This window comes from Zootoca vivipara, chromosome 11, assembly GCF_965207765.1.
Source record: "Zootoca vivipara chromosome 11, rZooViv2.hap1.1, whole genome shotgun sequence".
Taxonomy (NCBI): Eukaryota; Metazoa; Chordata; class Lepidosauria; order Squamata; family Lacertidae; genus Zootoca; species Zootoca vivipara.
Window position 1 is genome coordinate 34,659,841 of NC_142594.1, and position 27,235 is coordinate 34,687,075.

Here is a 27,235-nt window from a genome sequence, read left to right on the forward strand (position 1 = left end):
AAGGAACAATCAGGTTTCCTACCAGGTCGTCATATGAAAAATAATGTAAGGAATGTAATTGATATTATCGAGTATTTGGAGGTGAAAATTGATAAAAAAGCGGCTTTGGTATTTGTCGACGCCGAAAAGGCGTTCGACAATATATCTTGGAAATTCATGAAAAAATTATTGGAGAGAAGAGGAATGGGAAGTAAATTTAGAAGGGCTATCGAAGCAATTTATTCGAAACAAAGGGATAAACTAATTATAAACAATATGTTATTGGAGGAGTTAGACATATCAAAAGGTACGAGGCAAGGGTGCCCCTTATCACCCTTGTTATTTATATTAGTATTAGAGGTCCTGATGGACAAGATAAGAGAAAATAAAGATATAAAGGGGATAAGGGTCGGAAACAAAGCGTATAAACAACGGGCCTTTGCCGACGACCTTGTGATAACGATAGAAGAGCCCAGATCCAGTTTGGAAGAGTTGTTAAGAGAATTGGAAAAATTTGGAAATCTAGCCGGCTTTAAGTTAAATAAGAAAAAGACAAAAATGATTACAAAGAACCTGATGAAGAATGAGAGGATTGAATTGCAAGAAAAACTTGGTATTGATTCGGTAAAAAAGATAAAATATTTGGGAATCTGGTTGTCCAACAAAAATATAAATTTGTACAATGATAATTATAATAAGACATGGAATGAAATTAAAAAGGACCTGGTAATCTGGAAGAATTTACAGCTGTCGTTATGGGGCAGGATTGCCACAGTGAAAATGAACATCTTGCCAAGGTTCCTGTTCTTATTTCAGATGGTACCAGTTATAAAAGGTACCGGGCAATTTTCAGAATGGAGAAAGGAGATTTCGAAATATATTTGGCAGGGGAAACCGCCCAGAATAAGACACAAACTTCTAATTGACAAAAAGGAAAGAGGCGGTTTCGCACTACCAGATCTCCAAATGTATTATGAAGCATCCTGTATTACATGGCTGAAGGAATGGGTCACACTTAAAGATACCGACCTCCTGGACCTCGAGGGGTTTAACAATGTATTCGGTTGGCACAGCTACCTTTGGTACGAGAAAAAAATGGGACATAAGGGCTTTATAACCCATGTAATTAGAAAACCACTATATGAGGTTTGGGTTAGAAACAAACATCTCCTAGAAAGGAAAACTCCAAGGTGGCTGTCGCCAACAGAGGTCCTGAGTATAAAAAAGATAAATATGGAGGCAAATTGGTTACGGTATGACGACATTCTGATAGACTCGAAAGAAGGTTGGAAAATTAAGCCATACGAACAACTAAAAGAAAAAGGAATAGGATGGCTGCAGTACCATCAAATTAATGCCCTGTTCATGAAAGATAGGAAGAACCTCGGATTCGAAAATAAAAAATCCAAATTCCAATTAGAATTAGTGGAAGGTAATGAGAAACTGCTGTCCAAAATGTACAACTTTCTACTGGAATGGCACACAAAAGACGAGGCGACAAAAGAATGTATGATTAAATGGGCAGTGGACCTAGGTTATAACATAAACATAGATCAATGGCAAAAGTTGTGGAACCACCAGATTAAGTTCACTGCCTGTGTAATACTGAAAGAAAACATCATGAAAATGATGTATAGGTGGCATCTCACGCCCGTCAAATTGGCTAAAATATATAAAACAAACAATAAGAAATGCTGGAAATGTAATAAAAAAGATGGGGATTTCTATCATCTCTGGTGGACGTGCGACAAGATAAAGACTTATTGGGAATCAATTTACAATGAGTTAAAAAGATTATTGTGTTATACTTTCCCAAAGAAACCCGAAGAAATGCTGCTGGGTATACTGGGGAGGGAGATTAAGAAGGAAGATCAAAACCTCTTCATGTACGCCACCACGGCAGCGAGAGTTATTTTAGCTCAAAGGTGGAAGACACCAGAGGTTCCAAACATAGATGAGTGGAGAGAGAAAATGACAGAATATTTAGAGTTGGCAAAAATGACAGGAAGACTAAGAGACCAAAAAGAACAAAGGTATCGAAAGGAGTGGAATAAGTTCATGGAATATTTGAAGGATTATGTTAAATGATTAGAAACACTAGTAGAATTACATTTAAAATACAACAAAGAATTATAAAGCCATTGTCCACAAAATATAAGTAAAATTATATGTTAAATATAGGTAAGAACAAACGGAAGGAAAATATATATGTATATATACAAAGGGAAATTCTAAGTAAGATAAGGACAGGCAAGAAAAAGTATGGCACCGAAAATGATGGAATGGGAAATAAAACCAAGAAAGAAACAGGAGGAAGTCCAGTTCGAAAGAACAAGTGGAGAAGATGAACGTTATAGGAAAAGTAAAGATAATCACGACACAACTAAAGTCTGATTGTATAAAAGAAAGTTTATTTAAGAGGTGCATAGATTTGTATGTTTGCTTTTATTTATGTATATGTATTAATTTCCATTATTGTATGTACCTAAATTCAGAAATGTTGAAATAAAAATGATATTTTTTAAAAAAAAACACAAGGTTGCAGTCTCCAAAACAGAATATGCAATTGTCATTTTAAGGCAAGACAGCTCTAAACTTTTATTTTTCAAATGATGGACTGGCTGTTAAACATCTGGCTAGTTCAGATGACAACCTTGAGCTAGGTTAAGGTATTTGAGAACTGAAAGAAGAAAAGTCACTTTATCCAGGGACTGTCCACACATATATTAGCCTATTCCAACCTCCTTTTCTTAATGGTGACACAAACTATTCATAACGTAAGAATATTCTTCACAACCGTCAGCAGGGGGTGGAAGCAGGCAGTGGGGTGGAGTAAGTGAATACAAGCTACAACCCTACAACCAGGGCCGGCTCTAGGGGTAGGCTGGGTGGTGCGGGGCGCCAGAGCGCCGGCCCGGCAGGGGGGCATCATGCGGAAGCTGTGCTACGCCCTGCACCCGCCCACCAGCCGCGGCAAGAAACGGGGTGGAGCGGGGGCACCAGAGCGATCTCCGCACCACGGCTCCAGGGCGCCAGACACGCTTGAGACGGCCCTGGCAACAACCATTCACTGTAATGTTGTTCACTGCTCCTGCTGACACTGCAGAGAGAAAGCATTTTTGTTCCTGAAATCCCTTTTGATTGCGGAGATAAAATATAGCTGATAGAAATCTACAGGTTGTGGCATTAGTGTGAGAAAACAGTCAAGATCCAGTGTTCCCCAGGCATGTACCTCCAGGCGGTGGTGATGTCAGGTGCCATCTTAGTGCCCAGCCATCTTCACTTGGTTGGAAGTGGCCAATAGCCAGGTGCAAAATGTGCTAATTTCAAACACTGTAGAAGAGTGGTCTGCAGTGCAAACGAGTTTTTTAAAAAAACACTGGAATAGACTGATCTATGACAGGTTGGTCAGAACAAATGGATCATTCTTTGGGGGCAGTAGTTTGGATTATATGTCCTTTTGTTCCCTTCCAACTCTACATTTTTCTCCAGTAATGTACACAGTCAATCTTTGTACCAAGAAGAAGTTAGATGTGCTTGCATCAGTATTCTTAAATTACCTTATATACAATTTTTCATGCTCAAGTATGACTCTCTTGACAAAAAAGGAATGTGAATATTGGCTTAGGGTCAGGTTTTTTCTGATCCCTTATCTTCTGTGTACATGTTTAATTATAGGAAAAATCCACAGGAAGCTCAATGGAATTGTTGGTCAAGTCAAAACTACAGAATGTAAGGTTGTGTGTGGAGGTTTCACACTTGGGCTGATTCATATGTTATGTTCAGCTACTGATATTTGCATTTGACAGTATGTGCAAGTAAACAACCCACAAAGATGGTGTAACATATGAGAAATGGTGCATATGTAATGATGCAAACTTGACTTCTGAAGCAGGATGAGATCCAGTGGCAGAAATCAGTGCTCAAGGCAAATTGTTCAAGTTCTCCCACATGGGTTATGCTTTTTACTCAAGACATACAAGCGCCCACCACTTTCTAGAAGTACCATGAATCTCTTAAACTGAAATAGTGGGGAAGCTGTTGACTTCATTGTTATAGAAAACTAGATGAAAAACACACACACCTCGGTGGTTAAAATTATTTTTGTGCAGTGTAGTTTTAACAGAGTTTAAAAGGAGCCATGCAGAATAAGTTATGTTGAGCTCAGCATATTGTTTAAATCTAATTAACTTTCCAGTGGGCGTTTGTTTAAAAATGAGAACATCTATTAAGTGACGAAAGCCAGTCTGTGTTGCGCAGTCCTATTAACTTTTCTTTCCTTCTTTGCCTTGACTGTAAGCATGGGTAGGATCACTGAACTTTCACCAGAACTGTAGCCTGCTCTGACAGAATGTTAGCTCTCATCAAAAGTAGTCAATTAATAGCCAGGGCAGGGAGCTCAAATTTAATCAGAATGTACAGGAGATGTATTTTGCTTTTAATGCTTTGCACTAGAGAAATCCCCTTGGAAATCTTGTTGATTGTAAGCACTGTTTGTGACCTAACTTCTGTCTGCTCCTGGGCCCAGGAATCTGCGCTAGCGCTAGCAAAGCAATATTTCTTTACCTTCAATAAACAAATCAGTACTTTGACCCACATACTGCAAGGGAGACAGAAGCTTAAACCCCTTGAGAAAGGGTTGAAGGAGTGTGCATGTTTAGCAACAGAAGGGCTGATTAATAGTAGCCATCTTCAAATATTTGTTTCTGTTGCTCCAGAGGATAGGGCCTAAACATGTGTGTTCAAATTACAAGAAAGGACATTTCCATGAGGCATTAGGAAGAACTTTCTGGTGGCATGAGCTGTTCAGCGATGAACAGATTGCCTCAGAAGGTGATAGACTCTACTTTGTTAGACATTTTAAAGCAGAGAATGGAAGGCTACCCATATCAGGAATGGTGTAGCAACAGATTCCCTTCCTTGCAGTGATTTGGACTAGAAGACCTTTTGAAATCCTTTCCAATTAAGACTCCAATCCCTTTTTCATTCTACCCTCCAGTGATATTTTCCTTTAGAAGAGGACAGGCACATTTGCCCTTTCATTCCCAAGAAAAGCATCCTCCCCCCAACATAGATAAGCCATGCAGTATTGTATGATTCTATGCAAGAGATAAATGCAATGGCAAATTGGCAGGTGTTCTTTCTGCATGAGGTGAGGTTTCGCAGAAAACAGCTGAACCGTTCACCGACTGCTAGGTGACACGGACTCCGTTTGCTTATTTGCTGGCACTTTATATTTATAGTGGTACACTGTGGGTAGGTCATCCTATGGCGCTGTGGAAGGGTGCCAATTTGATGCTTTGTTTCTCCGCAGCCCTAAAAATGGGCCTGCTGGAGAAAGGAGCCTCTCGGGCTCTTTGCCCTCTTGACTCCAGCTTATCTGTTGCATTTGCAGAGGGAAGGGGAACCACTGACTATCTGCTTGGAGGGCTTTTTACCAGTAGCAAACCAATCTTTATGGTATTATGCGCTAAAAGGCAGGCAGGAAAGGCTTCTGTTTAATCAATAATGTATGCTCCAGTTAGTCTTATCCTCTGGACATCATTAAACATGTATTTTGTTTCATAACTGATGATTTTAGCTGACTGGAGTTTATAACTAGATATCCTCAAGCCTTTGCATCTACCATCAGGCAGATCTGAATTGAGCTAGGCAGTCAGCTATGTTTAGTGTTAATGTGGAAAGTAAACTTAAAAAATAAGTGAGAGTTGGGAGTTAATTATAAATAATAGAAGTGGAGGGTATGCAAGAGCAGACTTCATGACTCTGAACACAGTCAGACAGCAGCAGTAAGGCTTGATGTTTAAATGCTGTAGCCTACTGTGGAGGAGCTTTACTAGTAAGCTTGAAAACTTTGCATATTAAAAATCAAATTAAACCGCACTACATTTTGTTTAAATCAGGCATCCCCAAACTGCGGCCCTCCAGATGTTTTGGCCTACATCTCCCATGATCCCTAGCTAACAGGACCACTGGTCGGGGAAGTTGGGAATTGTAGTCCAAAACATCTGGAGGGCCGAAGTTTGGGGATGCCTGGTTTAAATGGTAAGGAAATGTACGTTCAAGGTTTACTTAATAATGTTAATTGGCAATGGAGCAGTTTCAGTTAACAAATGCGCTCCATTAAACAGATCTACCATAATATCTCACCAGCTTGGAAAGATGCACACTGGTTTCCTTGGCATAAAGCGTTGATACATAGGCTTGCAGTCGGACTCTGATTATTTAGGAATAAATTGCATGGCACTTGGTGGGACCTACTTACAACTAAACATGTGGGATCAGGCTCTAAGTGATAAATGATATGTGGTAGACAAAGTGAAAGAACCAGGCAATTACCAACTTTTTCTTTCTTTCTTTTTGCTTGTGGCTGAGAAAGCCAATGAAATTAACAGTTGATAGGGAGGACTGAACAAACAAGCATTGCTGTTTATTTAATTATTTAAGCCCTTGACTTTTTAGAACTCTGGAACAAATGGCAATGATGTTTTCCTTTAAATCCATTATTAATTCTGCAATATGTTTCATTTCTAATGAAAAGAAGATCCACCTTTGGTGCTAAGGAAGCCTTGATACTCATCTGTCAGAAAGGTTTGTGCAAGTTCAACAAATCTGCATACAGACATTTGTTTTGCATAATTTATGGTGCTTCCATGATCCACACTAGTATCCGTAACTCAGTTGTGTCCTAAAAGCAACAGCATCTGTCTGGGGAAAGTCTCCTGCATAGAAGAAAAATACAGACCCTTCAGCTTTCTCTTGCACTGAAGGCTCTCTGTAAGTTCATACTCTCCTTGATTTTTCCTGCCTATTTTTTCTCTCTGAGTTGCACAGATTTTCTTCCTCATCCTTGATGACAGCTTGCCTAACACAATGGCATATTGATGTATTCCCCCCCCCCTTTCACTTAGAAATGCAAGGTCTCTAATGCTCTGGCATCCTTTTCTGTATTCCCAATCTCTTTTCCTGCGGTTGCATTCCCACTTGGGTAGTCCTGCTGTTGCAAGGCCAACTACTTAGGCTTTACTGAATCTTTGAGGACTTGTGGTTTACTTGATTGTACAATAGCAGTTCAGTGTGAGCCTCCCATAGGGCTTTGAATCGAAGCAAGAAAAATGTAACTAAAATTCTGGAGAAAAGCCAGTATTTCACCCTCACAATTCTGCGTCCCTCCCCCCCCCCTCGGTCAGCACTATACATTAGTTGTTTTCATGCTCTAGCAAGAGCGAAGATGTTAAGATTGCTTTGTATTTTTCTCCTCCCCCTTGTACCACAGAAGCAGCCAGTAAGTACTTTCAATATCAGGGCAGAGGTATAGGCAATAATTTAAAAGGAATTTTCGCCTTACCTAGATTCACTTATTTTAGCAGCTCTTGTCTGTACTGTGCTTCACTACCCCCAAAGTACCCCAAAGCCTGACAAACTATTCTGAAACTGTGTTTAAGACTATAAAACTACAGATTTGGAGGTGGGTGGGGAGAGGAAGTCAGTGTGGTGTAGTGGTTAAGAGCGGCAGACTCGTAATCTGGGGAACCGGGTTCTTGTCTCCGCTCCTCCACATACAGCTGCTGGGTGACCTTGGGCTAGTCACACTTCTCTGAAGTCTCTCAGCCCCACTCACCTCACAGGGTGTCTGTTGTGGGGGAGGAAGGGAAAGGAGATTGTTAGCTGCTTTGAGACTCCTTCGGGTAGTGATAAAGCAGGATATCAAATCCAAACTCCAACTCCTCCTCCTCCTCCTCCTCCTCCTCCTCCTCCTCCTCTTCTTCTTCTTCTTCTTCTTCTTCTTCTTCTTCTTCTTCTTCTTCTTCTTCTTCTTCTTCTTCTTCTTCTTCTTCATATATACAGACTTAGTAATGTTTGAATGGACTGCAAAACAAAAAAGCTCGTCATCCAGCTTTGGTGACGAGTCCTTCCATAAAGCCTTGAGTTTTGCTTTGACTCATCAGTGTGCATTAGTTTGTACACCGAGTAAGAGATTTGGCCAGCATTATAACTACTTGACATAGATTGGATGACTCTTTTAAGAATATTTAGTAAGTCTCTTCAGATGGAAGGACAAGCTATGCCAGCCAATCTTGATTTCCTTGTTCATTTTGTGTAGCCTTCTCTCTCTCTCTCTCTCTCTCTCTCTCTCTCTGATTTCTTTTATTGAAGGATTTTCATAGACCATGAGGAGGGTACATACAAGATCTCTGTTCTCAGTTCATAGAGTCCTTTCTATAGGTCAGCTACATTTGGTGTGAGACACTGCTGTCATAAACATCGAAAATGGCAAACCCATACCAACACCAGAAATATAAGACAAACTAGGAGACACCCAAATTCCTTGGCTGACCCATCACCAACAGCACACCTTCTTAAATAACCCAACAGTAAAAGCAGCAGCAACTACTAGGCCTCTGACCAGGCATCCCCAAACTTTGGCCCTCCAGATGTTTTGGGCTACAATTCCCATCATCCCTGACCACTGGTCCTGTTAGCTAGGGATCATGGGAGTTGTAGGCCAAAACATCTGGAGGGCTGCAGTTTGGGGGTGCCTGGTCTAAACTGTGGTCTAAACCACCCTTCTCAGCCAAAAGAAGGGAACTCACATCGAAACTAGTTTAGTCTGCTCTTTGATGCATGGAGGAAAATTGGTGTATGGGGTCTTTAACATCTTTCTGTCTATTTTCCTAGAATACGCCTTTTTAAACATGCCTTCGCTGAAGGGTAAAGTCCAGACTGTTTTGGGCCTTGTTGAGCCTAGCCAGCTTGGCTACACGATGACCCACGAGCACTTGACAATGGATTACACTTGCTGTTACTACCCACCTCCTTCAGGCCAAGAAGCACTCTCTGAAACATCCATTGAGATGAAGAACTTGTTTTGGCTGAAACAGAATCCCTACAGCCACAAAGAGAACCTCCTCCTGCATCAAGAAACAAGTGCTGTGAAGGAAGAACTGCTGCAATTCAAAGCTGCAGGTGGTGGGACCATAGTGGAAAATACAACCACAGGGATAAGGAGAGACATGAAGACCCTAAAGCAGCTTGCGGAAGAAACCGGTGTCCATATTATAGCTGGTGCTGGCTTTTATGTGGGTGCCACTCATTCTCCTGAAACACGAGCGATGTCTGTCGAGCAGGTGGGTCTCAATACGTACTGAAAGTTGGGCTCTCTTATTGGCAACCTCTGAATACCTCAATATATGTTGTTTGCTTTTAACATAATTAAAATAGGAAGCCTCAAAATTGGGAATTGTATGTGTGTGTGTGCGTGCGTGTGTGTGTGTGCATAATACACTGGGTTGGATACAGAGGAAGTCATCTCTCTGGTGGAAGTGCTTTTCCTGACAAGGCAAGATCCTTCCATGAGAAAATGAACTGAAAACCAGTGGAAACAAAAAATAAAAAAAATCCTTCCAGTAGCACCTTAGAGACCAACTAAGTTTGTCATAGGTATGAGCTTTCGTGTGCATGCACACTTCTTCAGATACAGTGACTTCTGTTTCAGTGTATCGGAAGAAGTGTGCATGCACACGAAAGCTCATACCTATGACAAACTTAGTTGGACTCTAAGGTGCTACTGGAAGGAATTTTTTGTTTGTTTGTTTTGACTATGTCAGACCAACACGGCTACCTACCTGAAAACCAGTGGGTTTGCTGCTGTTATACACAGAGCATCCTGCAATCTCATGCACAGTATTTTAGGATGCATGTGTGAGCTACGTTTCTGTTGCCTACTCCCTTTGGTGATGGTTTGCCATTTTTCAATGCCATCCTTGGTGAGGTGTGTCTATTGATTTTCAGGAGAGATATAAAAACATTCCCGCTCACTCAGGCATTCGAAGGCCGAAAGATACTGACCATGGCAACCTTGAAATTAGGAACTACATTGTTTTACTTAAGTTCTGATACCATGCAGCACAGAGAGCTTTAACTAAAAGGGTGTTTATTTTCTACAGCTGACAGAGGTTATAGTTAATGAAATTCTCAATGGAGCTGATGGAACCGACATAAAGTGTGGGGTCATAGGAGAGGTTGGCTGCTCATGGCCTCTGACAGAAAGTGAAAACAAAGTACTGCAAGCAACGGCACATGCTCAGTCTCAGCTTGGCTGCCCTGTCATCATCCACCCTGGCAGGAATAGTGATTCACCTTTCCAGATCGTTCGAATTTTGCAGGAAGCTGGTGCCGATACCTCAAAAACCGTCATGTCTCACATGGACAGGTAAATGGGCCGCTCTGGTGTTGGATTGTTTGTAAATATTTCTGCTTCTAGACAGGGGAACTTTTAAGAAACCCACAGCAGCTTGAACCTAATCAGGTTTTATCAGTGTTCTGATACTTCATTACAGCAAGCATTGTCATCACAGTTCCAGCAATTGCAGGAATACTAGAATGCCGATACATACCATACTGCCAGATTGAAACTCTAGTGAAGTTGGTGACAATCCTGAAAGTGGCATGTATGTGCAAAACTGCTTAGTCCTGCTGACACCTACAAATCTTTAATTCCAAAAGGCCGGCAGTCTAAATGGTTTGTAGATCTCAGTGCTCATTAGAATAAGAGTGTCTGTTCATGTTGGGGAGTCTCTCCTTGAGCACCTAAATAAATCATCACATTTTCAAAGTCTACTTTGCGTTATCAGGACCCATTTATGTCAGAGGAACGTTCAGCACCATAACTAAAATATTGTGCTGAGATACAACACTTACAACAGTGTTTGAGCTATATGAAGTTGCACAACCCCCTTCAAAACTTATTAGAATATCAATGTCACTTCTCCAACTTCATTGGGTAATCCCTGTCTGGCTCTTAAACCTCTTTAGTTGCTTACCCCCCCCCCCCAGCTTTGCACACCCCCAACACTTACTGCTAACTCCCCACATTAACAGGCGTACATTTAGTGATGCTCCTCCCTTTGGACTCCTGTGTTGTCCTTTCTCACTGCCATTTCATGTCTCTTTAGAGCATTGTGACCCTGTTTCCCCCTCCATTCAGTATTCCAGTGAGGCCACATCAAACACATTGGAGCTCACGACTGGGCATAGATGCAATAAAGCATCCTTGCTAGTGTCCCACATTCCCCTGAGGATGCCTAATGTGTAGTTTGAGAAATATAGCATCGAGTTGCACACAACTTTGAACAGACACAAATATCTCCTGTCTTTTCATCTTTGACTAATTTGGCTTCTTAAATTAGCATACTCTTCTGTGGCAAAAACTCTAGGTGGGATACTGGTTGAGGGGGCATCCTCAAGTACCATACATTAGTTAAAGGTAAAGGGACCAGCACACGGAAACGCAGCACACGGAAACGCTGTTTACCTTCCAGCCAGAGCAGTACCTATTTATCTACTTGCACTTTGACGTGCTTTCGAACTGCTAGGTTGGCAGGAGCAGGGACTGAGCAATGGGAGCTCACCCCATCGCGGGGATTCGAACCGCCAACCTTCTGATCGGCAAGCCCAAGGCTCTGTGGTTTAACCCACAGCGCCACCCTCGTCCCTTAAGTACATTAGTTAAGATCAGCTAAAAGCCCGGTCTTGCACATGTTCATTTGGAAGCAAGTTCTGCTGAGTTCTATGGAGCTTTCCCTCAAGTAAGTATGCATAGGGTTGCACCATAAGCCCATTTGTGTGCATGCATGCTAGTTGAAGTGGCAAGGGGAAGGACCATAACTTGCTGGTGGAGCACATGCTTTCAATGGTTCAACCTCTGGCATCTCCCAGTGGGGCTGGGAAAGACTGCTGTCTGAATTCTTGAAGAGGTGCTGCCCTTTAGTACAAATAGAGGTTCTTCGACTGGGGTATTCTGCTAAGTTTTTCTCAGAGAAGTCCTGTTTATTTAATGGTACTAACTTAATGCCCATTTATTTAGCCTTAGGTAAAGGTAAAGGGGCCCCTGACCATCAGGTCCAGTCGTGTCTGACTCTGGGGTTGCGGCGCTCATCTCGCTCTATTCGCCGAGCGAGCCGGCGTTTGTTCGCAGACAGCTTCCGGGTCATGTGGCCAGCATGACAAAGCTGCCTCTGGCGAACCAGAGCAGCGCACGGAAACGCCGTTTACCTTCCCGCCCGAGCGGTCCCTATTTATCTACTTGCACTTTGATGTGCTTTCGAACTGCTAGGTGGGCAGGAGCTGGGACCAAGCAACGGGAGCTCACCCCGTTGCAGGGATTCGAACCGCCGACCTTCTGATCAGCAAGCCCTAGACTCTGTGGTTTAACCCACAGCGCCACCTGGGTCCCCTTAGTTTTAGGTAAATACCACTTATCGTTTGAATTGGTTGCATTTTGTCAGCTAGCTGGTATAAAGTGGTACACCAAGACCCTCTGCAGTTTTCAGATAGAAGCTTAAGAACTGTGGATAATGGACGGCGCTGAGCTATTCGCACCAAAGGTTTGATTCTGTGTAAGAAGAGCTTCCCATGTTCCTAGCTGGTAGCTGGTCCAGCCTGCTGCATAAAGGCAGTACAGTACATGGCAACATTTGGCATGGACACATTGGAGGGCTATGTATCTGCAGATCAGATAGCTTTAAATAGCCTGGCTCTCTTCCCTGAGTTTTCTGTTGCAGGATAAGAATGGATCTTCCGCTTTCTCCAGACTATGTTGCAAAACAACAACAACCCCAAACCTTAACAATTCCACACGTCCTTAAATAGCTACATCTACATCACATCTGTTGAATCCTCTCCTGCTACAACTGCAAGATTGTTACTGTTACCTCTGTAAACAAAAGTCACAGAACGTCCATGGAGGGCAAAGTAGTGGATGCTTCACCCCTTCAGTTAAAAGAACATGATCTATGCTGCTAAGCCACATTTTATATGACCTTGTGTGGTTGATGATTAGTTGGCAGATGACCATGTATTGATTGGCATTGCTGAAGGCTGGAAGCTATTTGTAGTCATATGACTTATCATTGAATTGTTGTGACTGCTCTAAAACTGATTTTCACTGATCATACATGTATAATTTAAATGTACTTTCCATGAAACACCATGTATGTTACTATCTACATTTCCATTCATGCTTAGGCATTTATGAGACAAAGGAAGCCTAAATGATTTTTTAAAAAAATAAAACAAAACACAAACTCTCTTCCAAATTGCAACTACTTTCTTGTCTGATTGCCTAGAATTAATTCTTGATTGCTTCAGGTAACCATGCCGGTTTGCTATTGACAGGCCTAATTTAAATAAATCCCCAACTCTTTTAATATATTTTCACACCTATACCTAGAAAAGCATATTCCTATGAACGTGATTTTAAAAATTATAATAATACAAAATATTGCCAAGGTACTACAGCGTATAAATACATTTACATAGCAGTTTTGGCTTCTAGTGATGAGCTGTAAATGAAAGCCATACTACTTGCACAGTACTTTGAAAGTCCATTGGATAAGAATCTCTGGTCCTATGTAAACTGTGATTATTTTTTTAAAAAAAGATTTTTATTATTAATTACAGTTGGCAATAATGAGTGTCCTGCTGGTGCCAGTTGTGTTTCAACAAGAGCTTTCTCTCACTCATTCCATCTGTTCCTTCTACTTAATCCTGCTGTTAAGTCACAATATTGAATTTGTGACATCAGTCATTTCCATAGCAACAGACTATGATGCAACTGAATTAGCTGTTAATGCCTTTGTGGCATTAAGCAGAAGGAGCACCAAAGTAATGTAGGTGAGAATGATTCTTTTGAGTTTCACCCATACAGTATTTTTGGGTAGTCAGGCAAGAGAAGGAGAAAGGGTAGAAGAATGCAAATAGTTTGACAACACCCCACATCCAACACTTCATGGAGGCAAACCCTCCTTGTTTCCGCTCTGTCCTTTGCCAACATTTATGCCAAATGTAAGTTATTGTCTGTCTGTCTGTCTGTTTCTGTTTCTGTTTCTGTTTCTCTCTCTCTCTCTCTCTCTCTCTCTCTCTATATATATATATATATATATTCTTCTTGACATCACCTCATATCTTATCAGAAATTAAAGTTTCTGTTGGAAGTTATATTTAAAAATAACCAGAAGGTTTCATTAACCAGAAGGACAGGAGACAAAATATTACGACCACATGTTAGAAATGTAACCCCCCCCCCATTTTTCAAAGGGGGTTTCCTTAGGTGGAGAAACCTACTTCTGACTTCTTGCCCTCAGTGATCTGCGGTAGTTCACCTTTATTAATTGGTGGACAACTTAGTTCACAAATAATTAAAGAAAAGCATGATTTGAATTACATAATTATTTATTAAACATGTATAAATATAAAATATTAATTGTATGGCTTTTCCCCAATGAACTATAAATTGCTTTGTTTCTAGGTTTGTTAGGAGGTATCTGCTTATTTTATGGAGATATTGATTGCTTTTACCATCTTAGGCTAAAAATAACCACAACTGGGAAGCTGGGGTGTGCATACGTTCTTTTTAACGAGCTTTCTGAATCTGGACTATTGCTGGCAATGCAGGCTATGTGAAAATTTACTTGCCCACAAACTTTTAGAAATGCCACCACTTTTTTTTAAAAAAAAAATGTCTCCAAGAAGACCAAACTAGTCTCTGGAATTATGTCAGGAATATCTTTAAAATTTATTAGCAACTTCCTCCCCAAGGTTGCCCAGGAATTCTAAGGGGGAGAGGAGAATCAGTGCAGTTTTGAAAGATTCAGTCCACCTTCTTGATTCAAAATGGCATCCAGTTGGATTCAAATATTGACTAAAATCTGCTCCTTGATTATGCAAAATTTGGGTTTGATGTCTTAAGAGCTGTCCAAATGCACAGTGAACAAACAACTTTACACAATACATATAGTAGAGGAATTTGGGTGTATTCTTATTCCTGAACAAAAAATAATTAAAGGCATTTATAGGTTGCTATTTTTCACCTAAAAATATTGTCTGGCATTCAGCTAAGTTTTACTCAGAGCAGACACACTGTGATTGCATAAGAAGAGATTGCTGGATCAGGCTGGTGGCCCATTTAGTCCACTATCCTGTCCTGACAGTGGCCAACCAAATTAATGGACCTAACTTAGTCCTGTAGATTAATTTTAACTCAGTTGAATACTACTGATAGACTGCTTATTGTTTGAGAGACTGTACATTGTTTTTAAACATATTCACATAGAATTCCACAACCAAAGTCTATCCCTTCCAATAGTTCACAAAATGGAAAAATAAAATGTAATTTAATACAGTCCACTGTTTTGATGGTTGTAAGGATAAATATGTGGTAGCTTGAAATGTTGTCAAATTTCAAGGCTTGGTGACAAATTAAACTAGATTGTAATTCTACTTGAGACCTATTGGTTATGGTTATGTATATGAATCCTTTAAAAAAAAGGTTTTATCAGCAAAATGTTATGGTGGTGACGAGACTGGAAATACTCTGAACCAACACAAAATAGGAATATGGGGAGAAAGTTCAAGAAATTAATTTTATTTTAAGAAGTGTTCACAATTTCTTTGCTAATTGACTTTACACCATAAATGTTGCTGAAGAGTAAAGAATAAGTAAGAAATCAAACTATGATGACTAGCTAGTCTGTTGATACCCATGTGTGTCAAAAATAATAATATTTGTAAGCATATCTGGGGTCAGAACCTCTGCAGTTATGTAATGTAGGCTGCAATTTTACTTACCTGGGAGTAAATCACATTGGACTCAACGGGACGTACATCAGAGCAGACCTACAGGGTGAGTAAAGGAAGCTCCATGAATACAGAGTACATGTTCCATGGGCCTCTTTTTAAAAAGACTCACCCAGTATATGGTGGATTGTGCCATGAAGCTGACTTCTAATGAATGAATCCATTATGAAAGAATATTTGCTGTGTTTGAAGGCTATTTTCAAATGAGGTTAAATGATTCAAGTCAGCTATGAGAAAGAATTGCATTGAGCAAGTTTATAGTGTATACTGTGATTTGTACAGGACTATATTTGACGAGAAGAAACTGTTGGAGTTTGCTGAGCTTGGATGCTACTTAGAGTACGACCTCTTTGGAACAGAATTTATTTTGTACCAAATGAATCCTGATATCGATATGCCAAGTGACAACGAAAGAATTTTAAGGTATGTATTGCAATGCATTAAAATGTACAGACATGGAAACTTCTGCTGGAGATAGCAATGTTGTTAGTGTCCAGGTTTTGAAAGTACCACAAACTGAGCCTGCGTGTAACTTGCACTAGCATGGCATTTCAATATGCCTGCCTTCCACGGATAGGTATTCTACTTAGTTTAACGTCTTAAATCACAAAGGTCCAGGGCAGACATAACACTCAGTCGCTAAGCATGGTTAAGAAATAAGAAGTGGAGAGCATAGCTGCCAAGTCTCCCGTATACCCTGGGAAACCCCCGTTTTTCCAGCTGTTCCCAGCCGAAAAAACAGATTTTTTTGTTTTTCCCCGGTTTATTCTGGCGCGGCAGCCATGCTCAGAAGCAACTTTTGAAGCTGCTTTGCCCAGTTCCAAAATGGCTGCAGCGCGACTTCTGGTGTGGCGGCCATTTTGGAACAGGGCAGACCAGCATCAAAAGTTGCTTCTGAGCATGCTCCGCCCAGTTCCAAAATGGCGGCAGCGCTACTTCCGGTCTGCTACTTCCGGTCCAGTCCCTTATTTCTCAGGCCGGAACTTGGCAGATATGGTGGAGAGGCCGTCCTCATTCCTTTTGCATTAAAATTTATCCTTCTCTTTCCCTGAGATCTTTCACCATAGGCCAAACCAGGTGTTATAGTAGCACAATATTTATGTTCTGTAATTTCAATATCCTGTAGCAGTGATAGAGCCATTTAAAGCACAGCTGTGGCATAAAGGGGGAATTCAAACTTCTGAGACCAAAAGTCCAGCCCCAACAGGAGACAATATATGGGGAGAAAGCATCTATAGGGGAAGGGTTCAGCCAGAAGATGGTTCTTCTATACCCTGTTTGATAAGAAATTGGCACAACCAGCATTGTAACAGAGGTGGTGACTCTCTTAAGCTTCCATTTTGACTTCATGGTTAAGGGTTAATGCCAGGCATAGGCAAACACAGCCCTCCAGATGTGGTCCTGTTAGCTAGGGATGATAGGAGTTGTAGTCCTAAAACATCTGTAGGGCCAAGTTTGCCTATGTCTGGTTAACGCTAACCAATATCTTCCTTAACTATAGTTACAGGTAGGTAGCCGTGTTGGTCTGGTATAGTCAAAACAAAATAAAAAAATTCCTTCCAGTAGCACCTTAGAGACCAGCTAAGTTTGTCATTAGTATGAGCTTTCGTGTGCATGCACACTTCTTCAGATACACTGAAACAGAAGTCACCAGATCCCCACATATAGTGAGAGGGTGGGGAGGGGCTGGACTGTTTATGGCTGCATTTGGTCTTACAGGAAGAATTTCCGACTGTTTACAATTGGTCCCACAGGAAAAGCAAGGGGTGAGATGGTTAAAGATAGCTTTATCATGTATAAGGAGATAGCTTTATCATGTATAAGGAGATAAGAATCCAATGTCTTTATTTAGACCAGGTTTCTCCATCGTTTTAAGTTTGGTGATAAATTGCAGTTCAGCAACTTCTCTTTCCAGTCTATTTCTGCAGCACCTTAAAGACCAGGCATCCCCAAACTTCGGCCCTCCAGATGTTTTGGACTACAATTCCCATCATCCCTGACCACTGGTCCTCTTAGCTAGGGATCATGGGAGTTGTAGGCCAAAACATCTGGAGGGCCGCAGTTTAGGGGTGCCTGTTAAAGACCAACTAAGTTTTTTATTTTGGTATGAGCTTTTGTGTGCATGCACACTTCTTCAGATACACTGAAATAGAAGTCCCCAGACGCTTATATGTGGAGAAAGGGTGGGGAGGGGTATAGGTGATTGACTTGACTGATAGCTGTTGGCATCTGGGTTTATTGCTCTGGTACCGGTGTCCATGTTAAGTCTGGAGGTTGTATTATTGTGGGTGAGGAGTTGTTTAAGATTGGGTGGCTGTCTGTAGGCAATGAAAGGTCTTCCTCCCAGAGTTTGAGAAAGAGAACTGTCATTGTCTAGGAGAGGTTGTAGATCTCTGATGATGCATTCTATACAAGACAAGTAGCTGTCTTACTTACTATTTCTTCGTCAATACAAACCAGCGTCTTTTTTTTTAGCTTTTATGCGTATAGGGACGTTGCAAAAAACAACAGCACATGATTGCATATCACAGAGTAATAACATTGCTTAAAATCCTGCAGCTCTCATTAGAAAAGAAGTTAAACTAGGTAAAACTGAAGGTGTGAACTTCGTTTCAGCTTCTCCATCAACCTGCCCTATACTGAGTTAAATTAACATACTGTGACGTTGCTCCTAAAACCTCTCTGCTTCTTGACTAATCTGGAGCCAATTTTGTGATGAATGAAAGCGCTCCTTGGACAGATACGATTGGAAGTTATGCAGGTAGAAAGGCTATTATTATCAGTAATGCTTTTGCTATTGATTGTGGCAACAGTTCACAATACAATACTCCTTTTTCCTCACCATGACAATTCCCTCATAATTCCTTCCCAAAACTGGCATTGAACAAAAGTAGCAGTAGATTTTTATAGGGAGACAAGATTGCCTTTCACCCAGAACGATTTGCGCATTTATGCTAGAGATGCCATTAAACTTCTTTTTGTGCATTCAGTTTATTGTTGGTGAGCATGCTAGGAAAACTGGCAGGCTACTATTAATTCATAGTCAGCTCATGTTTGGCTTGTATTCATCATAGTCATACAAATCAAGCTGACCTCTGTGTCTGGTTGTATAAACACTGGAGAGAGAAAGGTATTTTTCAAGACTTCACTCATGTTCAGTTCCACTAACGCTGAATAAAAGATTTGTAAATATCCAAATTTGCATGTGCATCTTTAAATATGTCCCTTGAGACAGCATAGGATTGTATAGAGATTTTTTTTTTTTGTCTTACGATAACTTCTCAACATTTTATTACTGGAAATTATTACTGAAATATTCAAATGCATAGTTATGTAAGTTTTGAGAGCAATTACCGTGTTTCTCATATTATAAGACACGTCTTATATTTATTTTTTCCTCAAAAAAACACACTATGGCTTATTTTCAAGGGATGTCTTATTTTTTTCCTCCTCCTCCTGCCGCGGCCGGCATTGCTGCTGCGCCTATCACTATGTCTTATTTTCGGGGTATGGCTTATATTCCTTGAATGCTTAAAAATCCTGCTATGGCTTATTTTATGGGTATGTCTTAAAATATGAGAAACAGGGTATGTGGAAGGAAAGTTGTTTTCTTTTAAAGTCATTGCTGGCTTGCTTATTTATTAATCTGTCAATTCAAGGATGTTTGAGGTGGGTGAAGCGATTATGCTCATGTAGTTCTGCATTCATAATAATATATTGCTGCTTATTAGCTCAGATGTGGCTACAGTGATCATGTAAAGCTCAGCCTCACTGATAATAGTCAACAACATAGGCAACTCTTAATGCTTGTGATCAGATAATCTTGATTCATTCCTCTATGATTACAGTGTTCATAATAATGGATAACTGAGTATCCCAAAATGACCCATGTCCAACTACAGAATTCTGCTCTCTGGACTGTGCTGACCTCTCAGTATTCCTGAATTACACCTGTTTTGCTAGTAGAACATTCAAAGCATGGTGCTATTAAGAAATCCAGCTCTGTCATCTCATACTCAGGATTCCAGGAAGCAAACTTTCTCAGCCCGTGGCTGACTAGGTCTTGTTGCTTCATTTGGTCATAGGTTTATGTAGTCAGTTAGATCTAAGACAGAATGCTCTTGGATGCCTATTCTTTATAGATTTCATGCATTGAGAGTGTGCAGATTTCTGTATCTTGTGCATGGAATCGCCAAACCTCAACCTTCATTCTCAGGCATTGTAGGATTTTTGGGAGGTGGGTGGTGGCTGTCTGTGTTGGATTGCATTTCATCTTCAGTTTTCCTAGACCAGTGGTTCCCAACAAGTGGTCCGCGGACCCCCAGGGGTCCGTGAGCTATGCCAGAGGGGTCCGCAAGATCACCTCCCCAAGATGCGCGTACTGAGCGGCGCACGCGCAGCGGGAGCGCCACGCACTGCTGCCGCGGCGTGGCACCCCTAGCAATCCGCTCCGTCGACTCGGGAGTCTCCTTGGGTCTCCTCAGAGGAGGAGGCGCCACGCCAAAAGCCCCAGAGCTCGCCTGCCTCCTTCCCGCCCTCTCCCTGCCTGTGGCCAGCAGCACCAGACGCTGTTCTGTGGAGTTTTTGGCGTGGCTCCGCCTCCTCCGAGGAGACCCAATGAGACTCCCAAGTCGGCGGAGGGTGGCGGACTCGCTGCTGGGCGCCCCTGCTCCCTCAATTCAGGACCCGGTGGGAGGCTTTGAAGCAGGCGCGAGGTCGCCTCTTCACCTCGGCAGCTGCGCCTTCCCCTCCCCCACCCCATTCCACTGCCCACCCCCACCCCCAGAGAGAGAGGGGGGCACTGTTTTTGGGGGTGGTGGTCTTACCCCCTCTGTCAGTGAGGGAGCAGTGTGGGCGCCTTACAAATCAGCCCCCTTTGCACAGAGGGGTGACTGGGTGGGAGAAGCCCATGGAATGCAGGCGCTCTAGCCCCGAAGAGGCTGTCACCTTGCTTGCAAAAGCAACAGCCTCTCCCGGGCTGAGCCGCCTGCCTGCCTTCTGTTGGCTCTCCTTAAAGCAAGCGAAGTAATTGCTTTAGAAGAGCCCACGGAACGCAGGCGCTCTAGCCCCGAAGAGGCTGTAGCTCTGCTTGCAAAAGCAACAGCCTCTCCCGGGCTGAGCCGCCTGCCTTCCCTGCCTGCCTTCCGTTGGAACGCAGGCACGGAAGGCAGGAGGAGCACTTTTGGGATGCCCCATTCCCCCCTGCTGCCAGTTACCAAGCCTGCTCCGCTTGCTTTGCTGCGAGCTGGGAGGGGTGGTGGTGGACGGGAGCTCCTGTCAGTCCGTCCCTTCTCCCAGCTCGCTGTACCACCAAGAAAAGCAAGAGCTGCTTGGACGCTGTGCGCGGCTCTCCCTCCCTCCCTCTCTCCCTCTCTTTCTTTCTCTGACTCCTTCCTTCCTCCCTCCCTCCCTCCCTCTCTCTTTCACCCCTTCTTTCCTTAGCATTTGCTAATTTCCACCTGCTGCTTCTTGTCAGCTTCTTCTCTGGGGAACCTTTCCTAAAAATGGTCAACAACTTTGGGGTCCCCTGCCTAAAAAAGGTTGTCAATTCTTGGGAATTTTTTTTGGGGGGGGGGCGCCGGAGGGATCTTCGTACCACGGCGCTGGATATGTTTCACTCAGCCATAATTGTTTAATAAAAAGGTGCTAATGGAGCCAAAAGTTATTTTCTGCTGACTAGTAGGCAGGTAGAGATTTGCAGTCAGATTTCAGAGTGAAAGTTTCAAGTTTGGAACCTAATATTTCAGATTTAACTCATCTCATTAAGAACTGAAAATTAAAACTAACTGTATACTGATGGAGTACTCTGTTGTAACTGTAAAAAAAAAACGTATAAAAAAGACTCTTAATTTGGCTCTCACTTTTTAATTTTAGGATTAGGAATTAATGGGGGTCCTTGTCACAATAGCGGCTCGATGAGGGGTCCTCGTGAAAATTTTGTTGGGAACCCCTGTCCTAGACAACTTCCCTCTCCATTCAGCTGCCAGCCCTCAAATGCATACTTCTCCTTTTGTCTAGATGTTTCCCAGCCAAACTGATTTTCCACTTCCCTCAAAGAAGCTGCATTATTTGAAAGCATTCTATAACTTGGATAAACATTCCATTATGTCACAACAACTCTGCCAATAGCTGGTGCCTAGGCAGGCAAATACCAAAGGGTTGGGCGAGTATCATTTTCAGCCAATTTATAGGCATAGCAGCTGTGTTTGCATATCATGCTAAACTATAGTTTAGCACAACTAGCAGGGACAAGTCACAGCAAGCCTTGGGATTGTGCAGTCTCCCTGTTCCTCCTCCCACAGAACCAGGACGAGGAGTTCAGAAGCTACTGCTTCCACTTTTGATTATCTATGGCTTGCCATGTCATTTGCAAAGTCCCTTGGACCCCAGACCTGTAGCCTATCTTAAACTGTGGTAAGTTTCAGACAGGCCACTTTCAAGACTGCTTATTTGAAACTGACCACAGTTGTTGGTCCAAATGATATGACAAACAGTGGCTAAGCAAAAACAGAAGCAAAAGCTTCCAAACTGTTCCTCCTCAGGAAGGATGGAAATGTTAGTTTATTATATTTCTTTTAAAACACACAAGAATAGGTCATTTAGTTTAAAATAGTGTGAGTCTGTACCTGATAATTATTTCTGCGTTAAAGGTAAAGGTAAAGGGACCCCTGACCATTAGGTCCAGTCGTGACCGACTCTGGGGTTGCGGCGCTCATCTCGCATTATTGGCCGAGGGAGCCAGTGTACAGCTTCCAGGTCATGTAGCCAGCATGACAAAGCCGCTTCTGGTGAACCAGAGCAGCACACAGAAATGCCGTTTACCTTCCCGCTGTAGCGGTCCCTATTTATCTACTTGCACTTTGACGTGCTTTTGAACTGCTAGGTTGGCAGGAGCTAGGACCGAGCAACAGGAGCTCACCCCGTTGCAGGGATTCGAACCGCCGACCTTCTGATCAGCAAGCCCTAGGCTCTGTGGTTTAACCCACAGCACCTATCAGATTAATATGAACTATACATTGACAGATGTGTATTGTCTGTATTTTTGCAGGGTTCGGATGTTGATTGATGAAGGCTATGAAGACAGAGTTTTGCTTGCTCATGATGTGCACACAAAAAATAGGTTGAAGAAATATGGGGGTCATGGATATTCTCACATACTTGAAAACATAGTACCAAAAATGTTAATCAGAGGCATATCACAAAAAAAGATCGATAAGCTATTGGTTGGAAATCCCAGACGATGGTTGACTTTCAAGTAGGGACTTGTAAGTATTGCTGTGGCTAGATTTGCTTCTGTGAAACTGGAAATTTGAAATCCAAATTATTTGAAGAAAACTAAAGTCCTACAAATCTGGCATCTTAAGAGTAGAATAAGCCATAGTATTGTGTCCATGTCCTTTCAGATACAGGGAGTGGGGGCAGTTACACAGCTTCGCCAAAGGGTAATTTTTATCTGTAATAAGCATTTGCTTAGCAAGTACAGTCGTACCTCGGGTTACGAACTCGATCCGTTCTGGGTCGCAGTTCGTAACCCGAAAAGGACGCAAACCGAGCGCTATTTTTGCGCATGCGCAAAGCGCGGTTTTTGTGATTTTCGCGCATGCGCAAAGCGTGTGCAAAGCGCGCGCACCGCTTCTACGCATGCGCGGAACGCGCGCGCAACGAAAACACTTCCGGGGTGCGGAGTTCATAACCCGAACTGTTCGCAACCCGAGCGGTTCGTAACCCGAGGTACGACTGTATGGTAGAATTGTATAGCTCTGTTCCACATACTATTTCTAAAATCGCCACAAAACTGCTTAAAGCTGCTGGGATGCATTCATGCAGTGCTTTTAGGGCATACTCCTAACAGCCTTGAGAACAGCATCATGCTGTGCAAGGGCTGAGACTGATGGAGTAATTATGATGGCTTCTGCGGACTCATTCTGGAGTTGGGTCCAAGTACCATTGCTGGAACATTTACACATAATCCTAGCTGGGCTCCTGCAAACCCCAGCTGCATGCCTAAGGCACTTCGGCACAGGAAATTCCCCATTGTTTTTTTATTTTCAACTTCACTCTGATGTGTCAGGTGACACTTGAAAGTAGGAGTGGGGAGCCTGTTACCCTCCAGATTCTGGACTGCAACGCCCATCGTTCCTGACCACTGGCTATGCTAACTGGGATCACTGGGAGTGGAGTCCTAATAATATAAGGATGGATACAGGTTCCCCAGCCCTGTTTTATTGCCGTTGATCTGCAGGAGAGCTGCTATAGAGAAGGGAGGAACCATGAGTAGAAGCAGAAATACAATAATACTTTTGTCAGCTTTCCATCAAACCTACATCAAAGTCAGCTGCCTTAGTATATTTGTATTCCTGATATTTATGGTCAAAACACTTTAACCCCAGTGCCTCCTTTGACCTTCCCTTGTAATATTTTGTGTGAATGCTGCTTTGAATTGAAATTTAAAAGTAAAGCAAAAAAATATGACTGGGGCTCTAAGAAAATTAAGAGGTTGCTTTAAATGTGGGGATTTTTGAAGGTGATGTAATGGTTGTATTTGCTTTAGGCATTTTCTATGCATGTATATTCAGACATTCAGGATTTACTCCCAAGTAAAGTGCTTGTGGTTTCAGGATTTCCACTTAAAAGCACAATCTTTATCCACTTAGTTTAATGGAGCAAACTCCCAAGTAGGTGTGCCTAGGGTTATTTTTGGCTAAAATTACCTCCCTCCAAAATGATTTTTTTTCCTAATACTGATGCTCCTACTAAGTATCCATATGCTATTTATTTAATGATTAGTTTTTATAAAATAATGTTCAAAATTTAAAAATGTTGACAATGTATATTTACATATTGAAAATATATTCAAATAGCATTTTAAGGGCTGGATTTCAAAACCGTATCAGGGTGAATAAAAGCATTTAAAGGCCTCCAATACACACTAGGCTCAATTGAATGCACTTCATTCTCATTGAAAATCAGCAGCCACAGGCGCACAGGATGAAATGTCCTTACTTTGATTTCAACAGGTTTAAACATGGTCATTTCTGCATCAGCTATTGGTCCATGGACTCAGGTGATCCAAACATTTGTTTTTCTTCCAAAACACCACACACACACACACACACGATGTATTTTATAAACAAAGCAGCTGAGCAAGATTTCACTCTTTTAGAAATGCTTGTGTCGCAAATTATTGTGGAGACAATGCCCAAAATCAAAATATGTAATAACAATAATGAACTAATGTAACAAAGCCTATAATTTACAAATCAGTTTGTCAAGATATGATTTAAAAGTTTGCCTTTTATTGTTTCTGTGGTTCTAACAAATAAAAATGCTGATTTTGCTAAAGAAAGTGTTCTATCTGTTTAAAATGACAGTCTGGTGATCTAACGTCGCTTATTATATTTCCAAGCGTGCACAGCATTTGATATCCTGTGGCAATAAATTTCTTGTATTATTTCATATTGGCTGTGCATGTTTAGTTATAGGCCACATTTGAGTGAACTGCATAGAAAAAGGGATTGCACATGTGTAGTGGAAACATTATTCTGCATTTCCAAAAAAAGCAGCACTCTACTGCATCCAGAGTTGCAATGGAAACTTCTTTCCAGGGGGGGGGGGGATAGCCCCTCTGCATAGGTGAATCTGCTCCTTCATAACTTTTGTCTTGCTTGAAACACACTATATGACAATGGGGAAAATCTCCAATGATTTGCGGTCAATTGATGTATACCAAGTGTACTCTCCATCAAATCAATTGTGAAATCAGTAGATGAAGTCAGATGTATTTTTCATCAAAGCAGAAATATTCAGTTCATATATGCTTACATTAAAATGAAATAAAAATTACTGCATCAACTCACAAACAATCATTAGGATAATTTAATCAGAATCAGCTAATCAAGTGAAAAGTACTCGTATTTTGAGAGAAGAATATGTGTTGTTGGATACATATTTTGCTATCTATAAATAGCATGGTGGAGCATCATGAATTTGAATGCCTTCCAAAGAGGGAGAAGATAATGGAATAATGACATAATTCCAAAGTTCCTTTTGGAGAATAGATCTACCTTTTTAATATCTGATTTACAAACATTTAAAAAATAAGACTGCATTATGAAATAAGGGAATGATATTTAGGAAACTTGAACATACAGTAAGCCTCACTTTCAAATGGAAGTTGAGCTTTCATGGTTTCTGTTAATGGGCTTGTGCTGCTATTTCTCTTTATAAGCAAAATATTAAAATAAGTTCATTTACGCAAGCTCCATATTTGCAACATGTTGATCCTAAAACCATTATACCCAGAGTTAACTACAACTGGGTTTGGTGGAAATTACTTTCATGTAAATGCATCTAGGAGTGAATACAACAAGCATTAGGAAAGCATTTCAAAGGTGGACTTGAACAGTCCAATTTAGAGTCCCCCGATAATTTCTGCTTTCAATTGTTTAGTGGGTTTTTTTAAAAAAAACTGTCAGAAGCATTAATTGTGTCAAATGGTTTTTCATGGAAGTACAACCGAAAAGTCTCTTGAACCACTTGACATAACAAAAATAGGTTTAAAGTAAACATGGTTTTTTGTTTCACATTTGAGAATGTCTCCTTTTGCATAATTTATTATATTTTAATAATATACATATATTATACAATCCTATTATTTATTCCGCAATCTGGCACTCTGAAGGCCTTTGTATTGGACTAATGGTAAGACGAAGCCCATCCTTTTAGTTTAGCACTCTTACAGTGCAATCCTGCATGCCTACTCAGAAGGAAGTCCCATGCAGAAGTATCCTGGGTAAGTGGGCATAAGGGTTGCATCTTAATATATCCTCATGACTCCCTATGTAATCGTTACAGTGATGCTTTGTCATACTGTACTGTATATAAAATCTTAAAACATTTATGCCAAACAAAATAGAAACTAGAAGTTTTCATCCAGTATTGTTTCTTGAACACTCATTTCAGTCGGACTTTAAATAAGCCATTAAGAACAGCTACCTTAAAATTGTATATATACCAACAGGTGCAGGAGAGAGCAAGTGTCACTGGTAAAAAGGGTGTAATGAGTTGAATTGACTCCTTTACTACATTTGTTTAGGAAGGCAAATCAGTTTAATCAGGCTGCTGTTTTCTATGTTTTATATTTTATAGTGATTTACCGCACATCATTGATCTTCTTGGGGGGGGGGGGGAGAGTGATATATAAATAATGATAAATACTGTTGCTTTAACACTAGCGGACCTATATATTCCAGCACTTAGCAATGGGTACTGTTGGTGGCTTTTGGCATATCATGAACTTCACCTTCTGATTCCATAGCTATTCATTTATAGGATTGTTACAGAAATAAGATGATTGAAAGGCATTCTGCCCATGAACAACACCATCCTAAATGTAATTGATGGTCTATCGAATTGTAGGACTTTTCTGATGCTGCAGTGGAACAGTTTATTTGCACATGCTGGGACAGCTTGCTCTACAACCAGGGTGTAAAAATGGTTTACTCATCTGATAAATAGCCAGGCACCAACAATCACCTCTCTCACGTTCTAACACGATGAAGGCTGCAATCCCATGCATGCATACTTCTGAGCTTACTTCTGAGATGACATGCATAGAAGA

At 41.4% G+C, this 27,235-nt stretch overlaps 1 protein-coding gene across 5 annotated transcripts in view; it reads left to right on the forward strand.

The window, feature by feature from the left end:
• Positions 1–25,073, forward strand: part of PTER (phosphotriesterase related) — a 36,618-nt gene extending 11,545 nt beyond the window's left edge. For 3 of the 5 annotated variants that reach the window (XM_088654185.1, XM_035129503.3, XM_035129506.3), the window contains exons 2-5: positions 8,659–9,107; positions 9,927–10,192; positions 15,898–16,038; positions 22,664–25,073. In XM_088654185.1, the coding sequence (XP_088510311.1) occupies positions 8,676–9,107; positions 9,927–10,192; positions 15,898–16,038; positions 22,664–22,874 (1,050 nt within the window). In that variant the 5' untranslated portion in view covers positions 8,659–8,675 and the 3' untranslated portion in view covers positions 22,875–25,073. Of the gene's footprint in view, positions 1–6,520; positions 6,571–8,658; positions 9,108–9,926; positions 10,193–15,897; positions 16,039–22,663 lie in introns of all 5 variants that reach the window. The other 2 variants (XM_035129505.3, XM_088654186.1) reach the window with 1 other exon arrangement.
• The last annotated feature ends 2,162 nt before the right edge of the window (positions 25,074–27,235 follow it).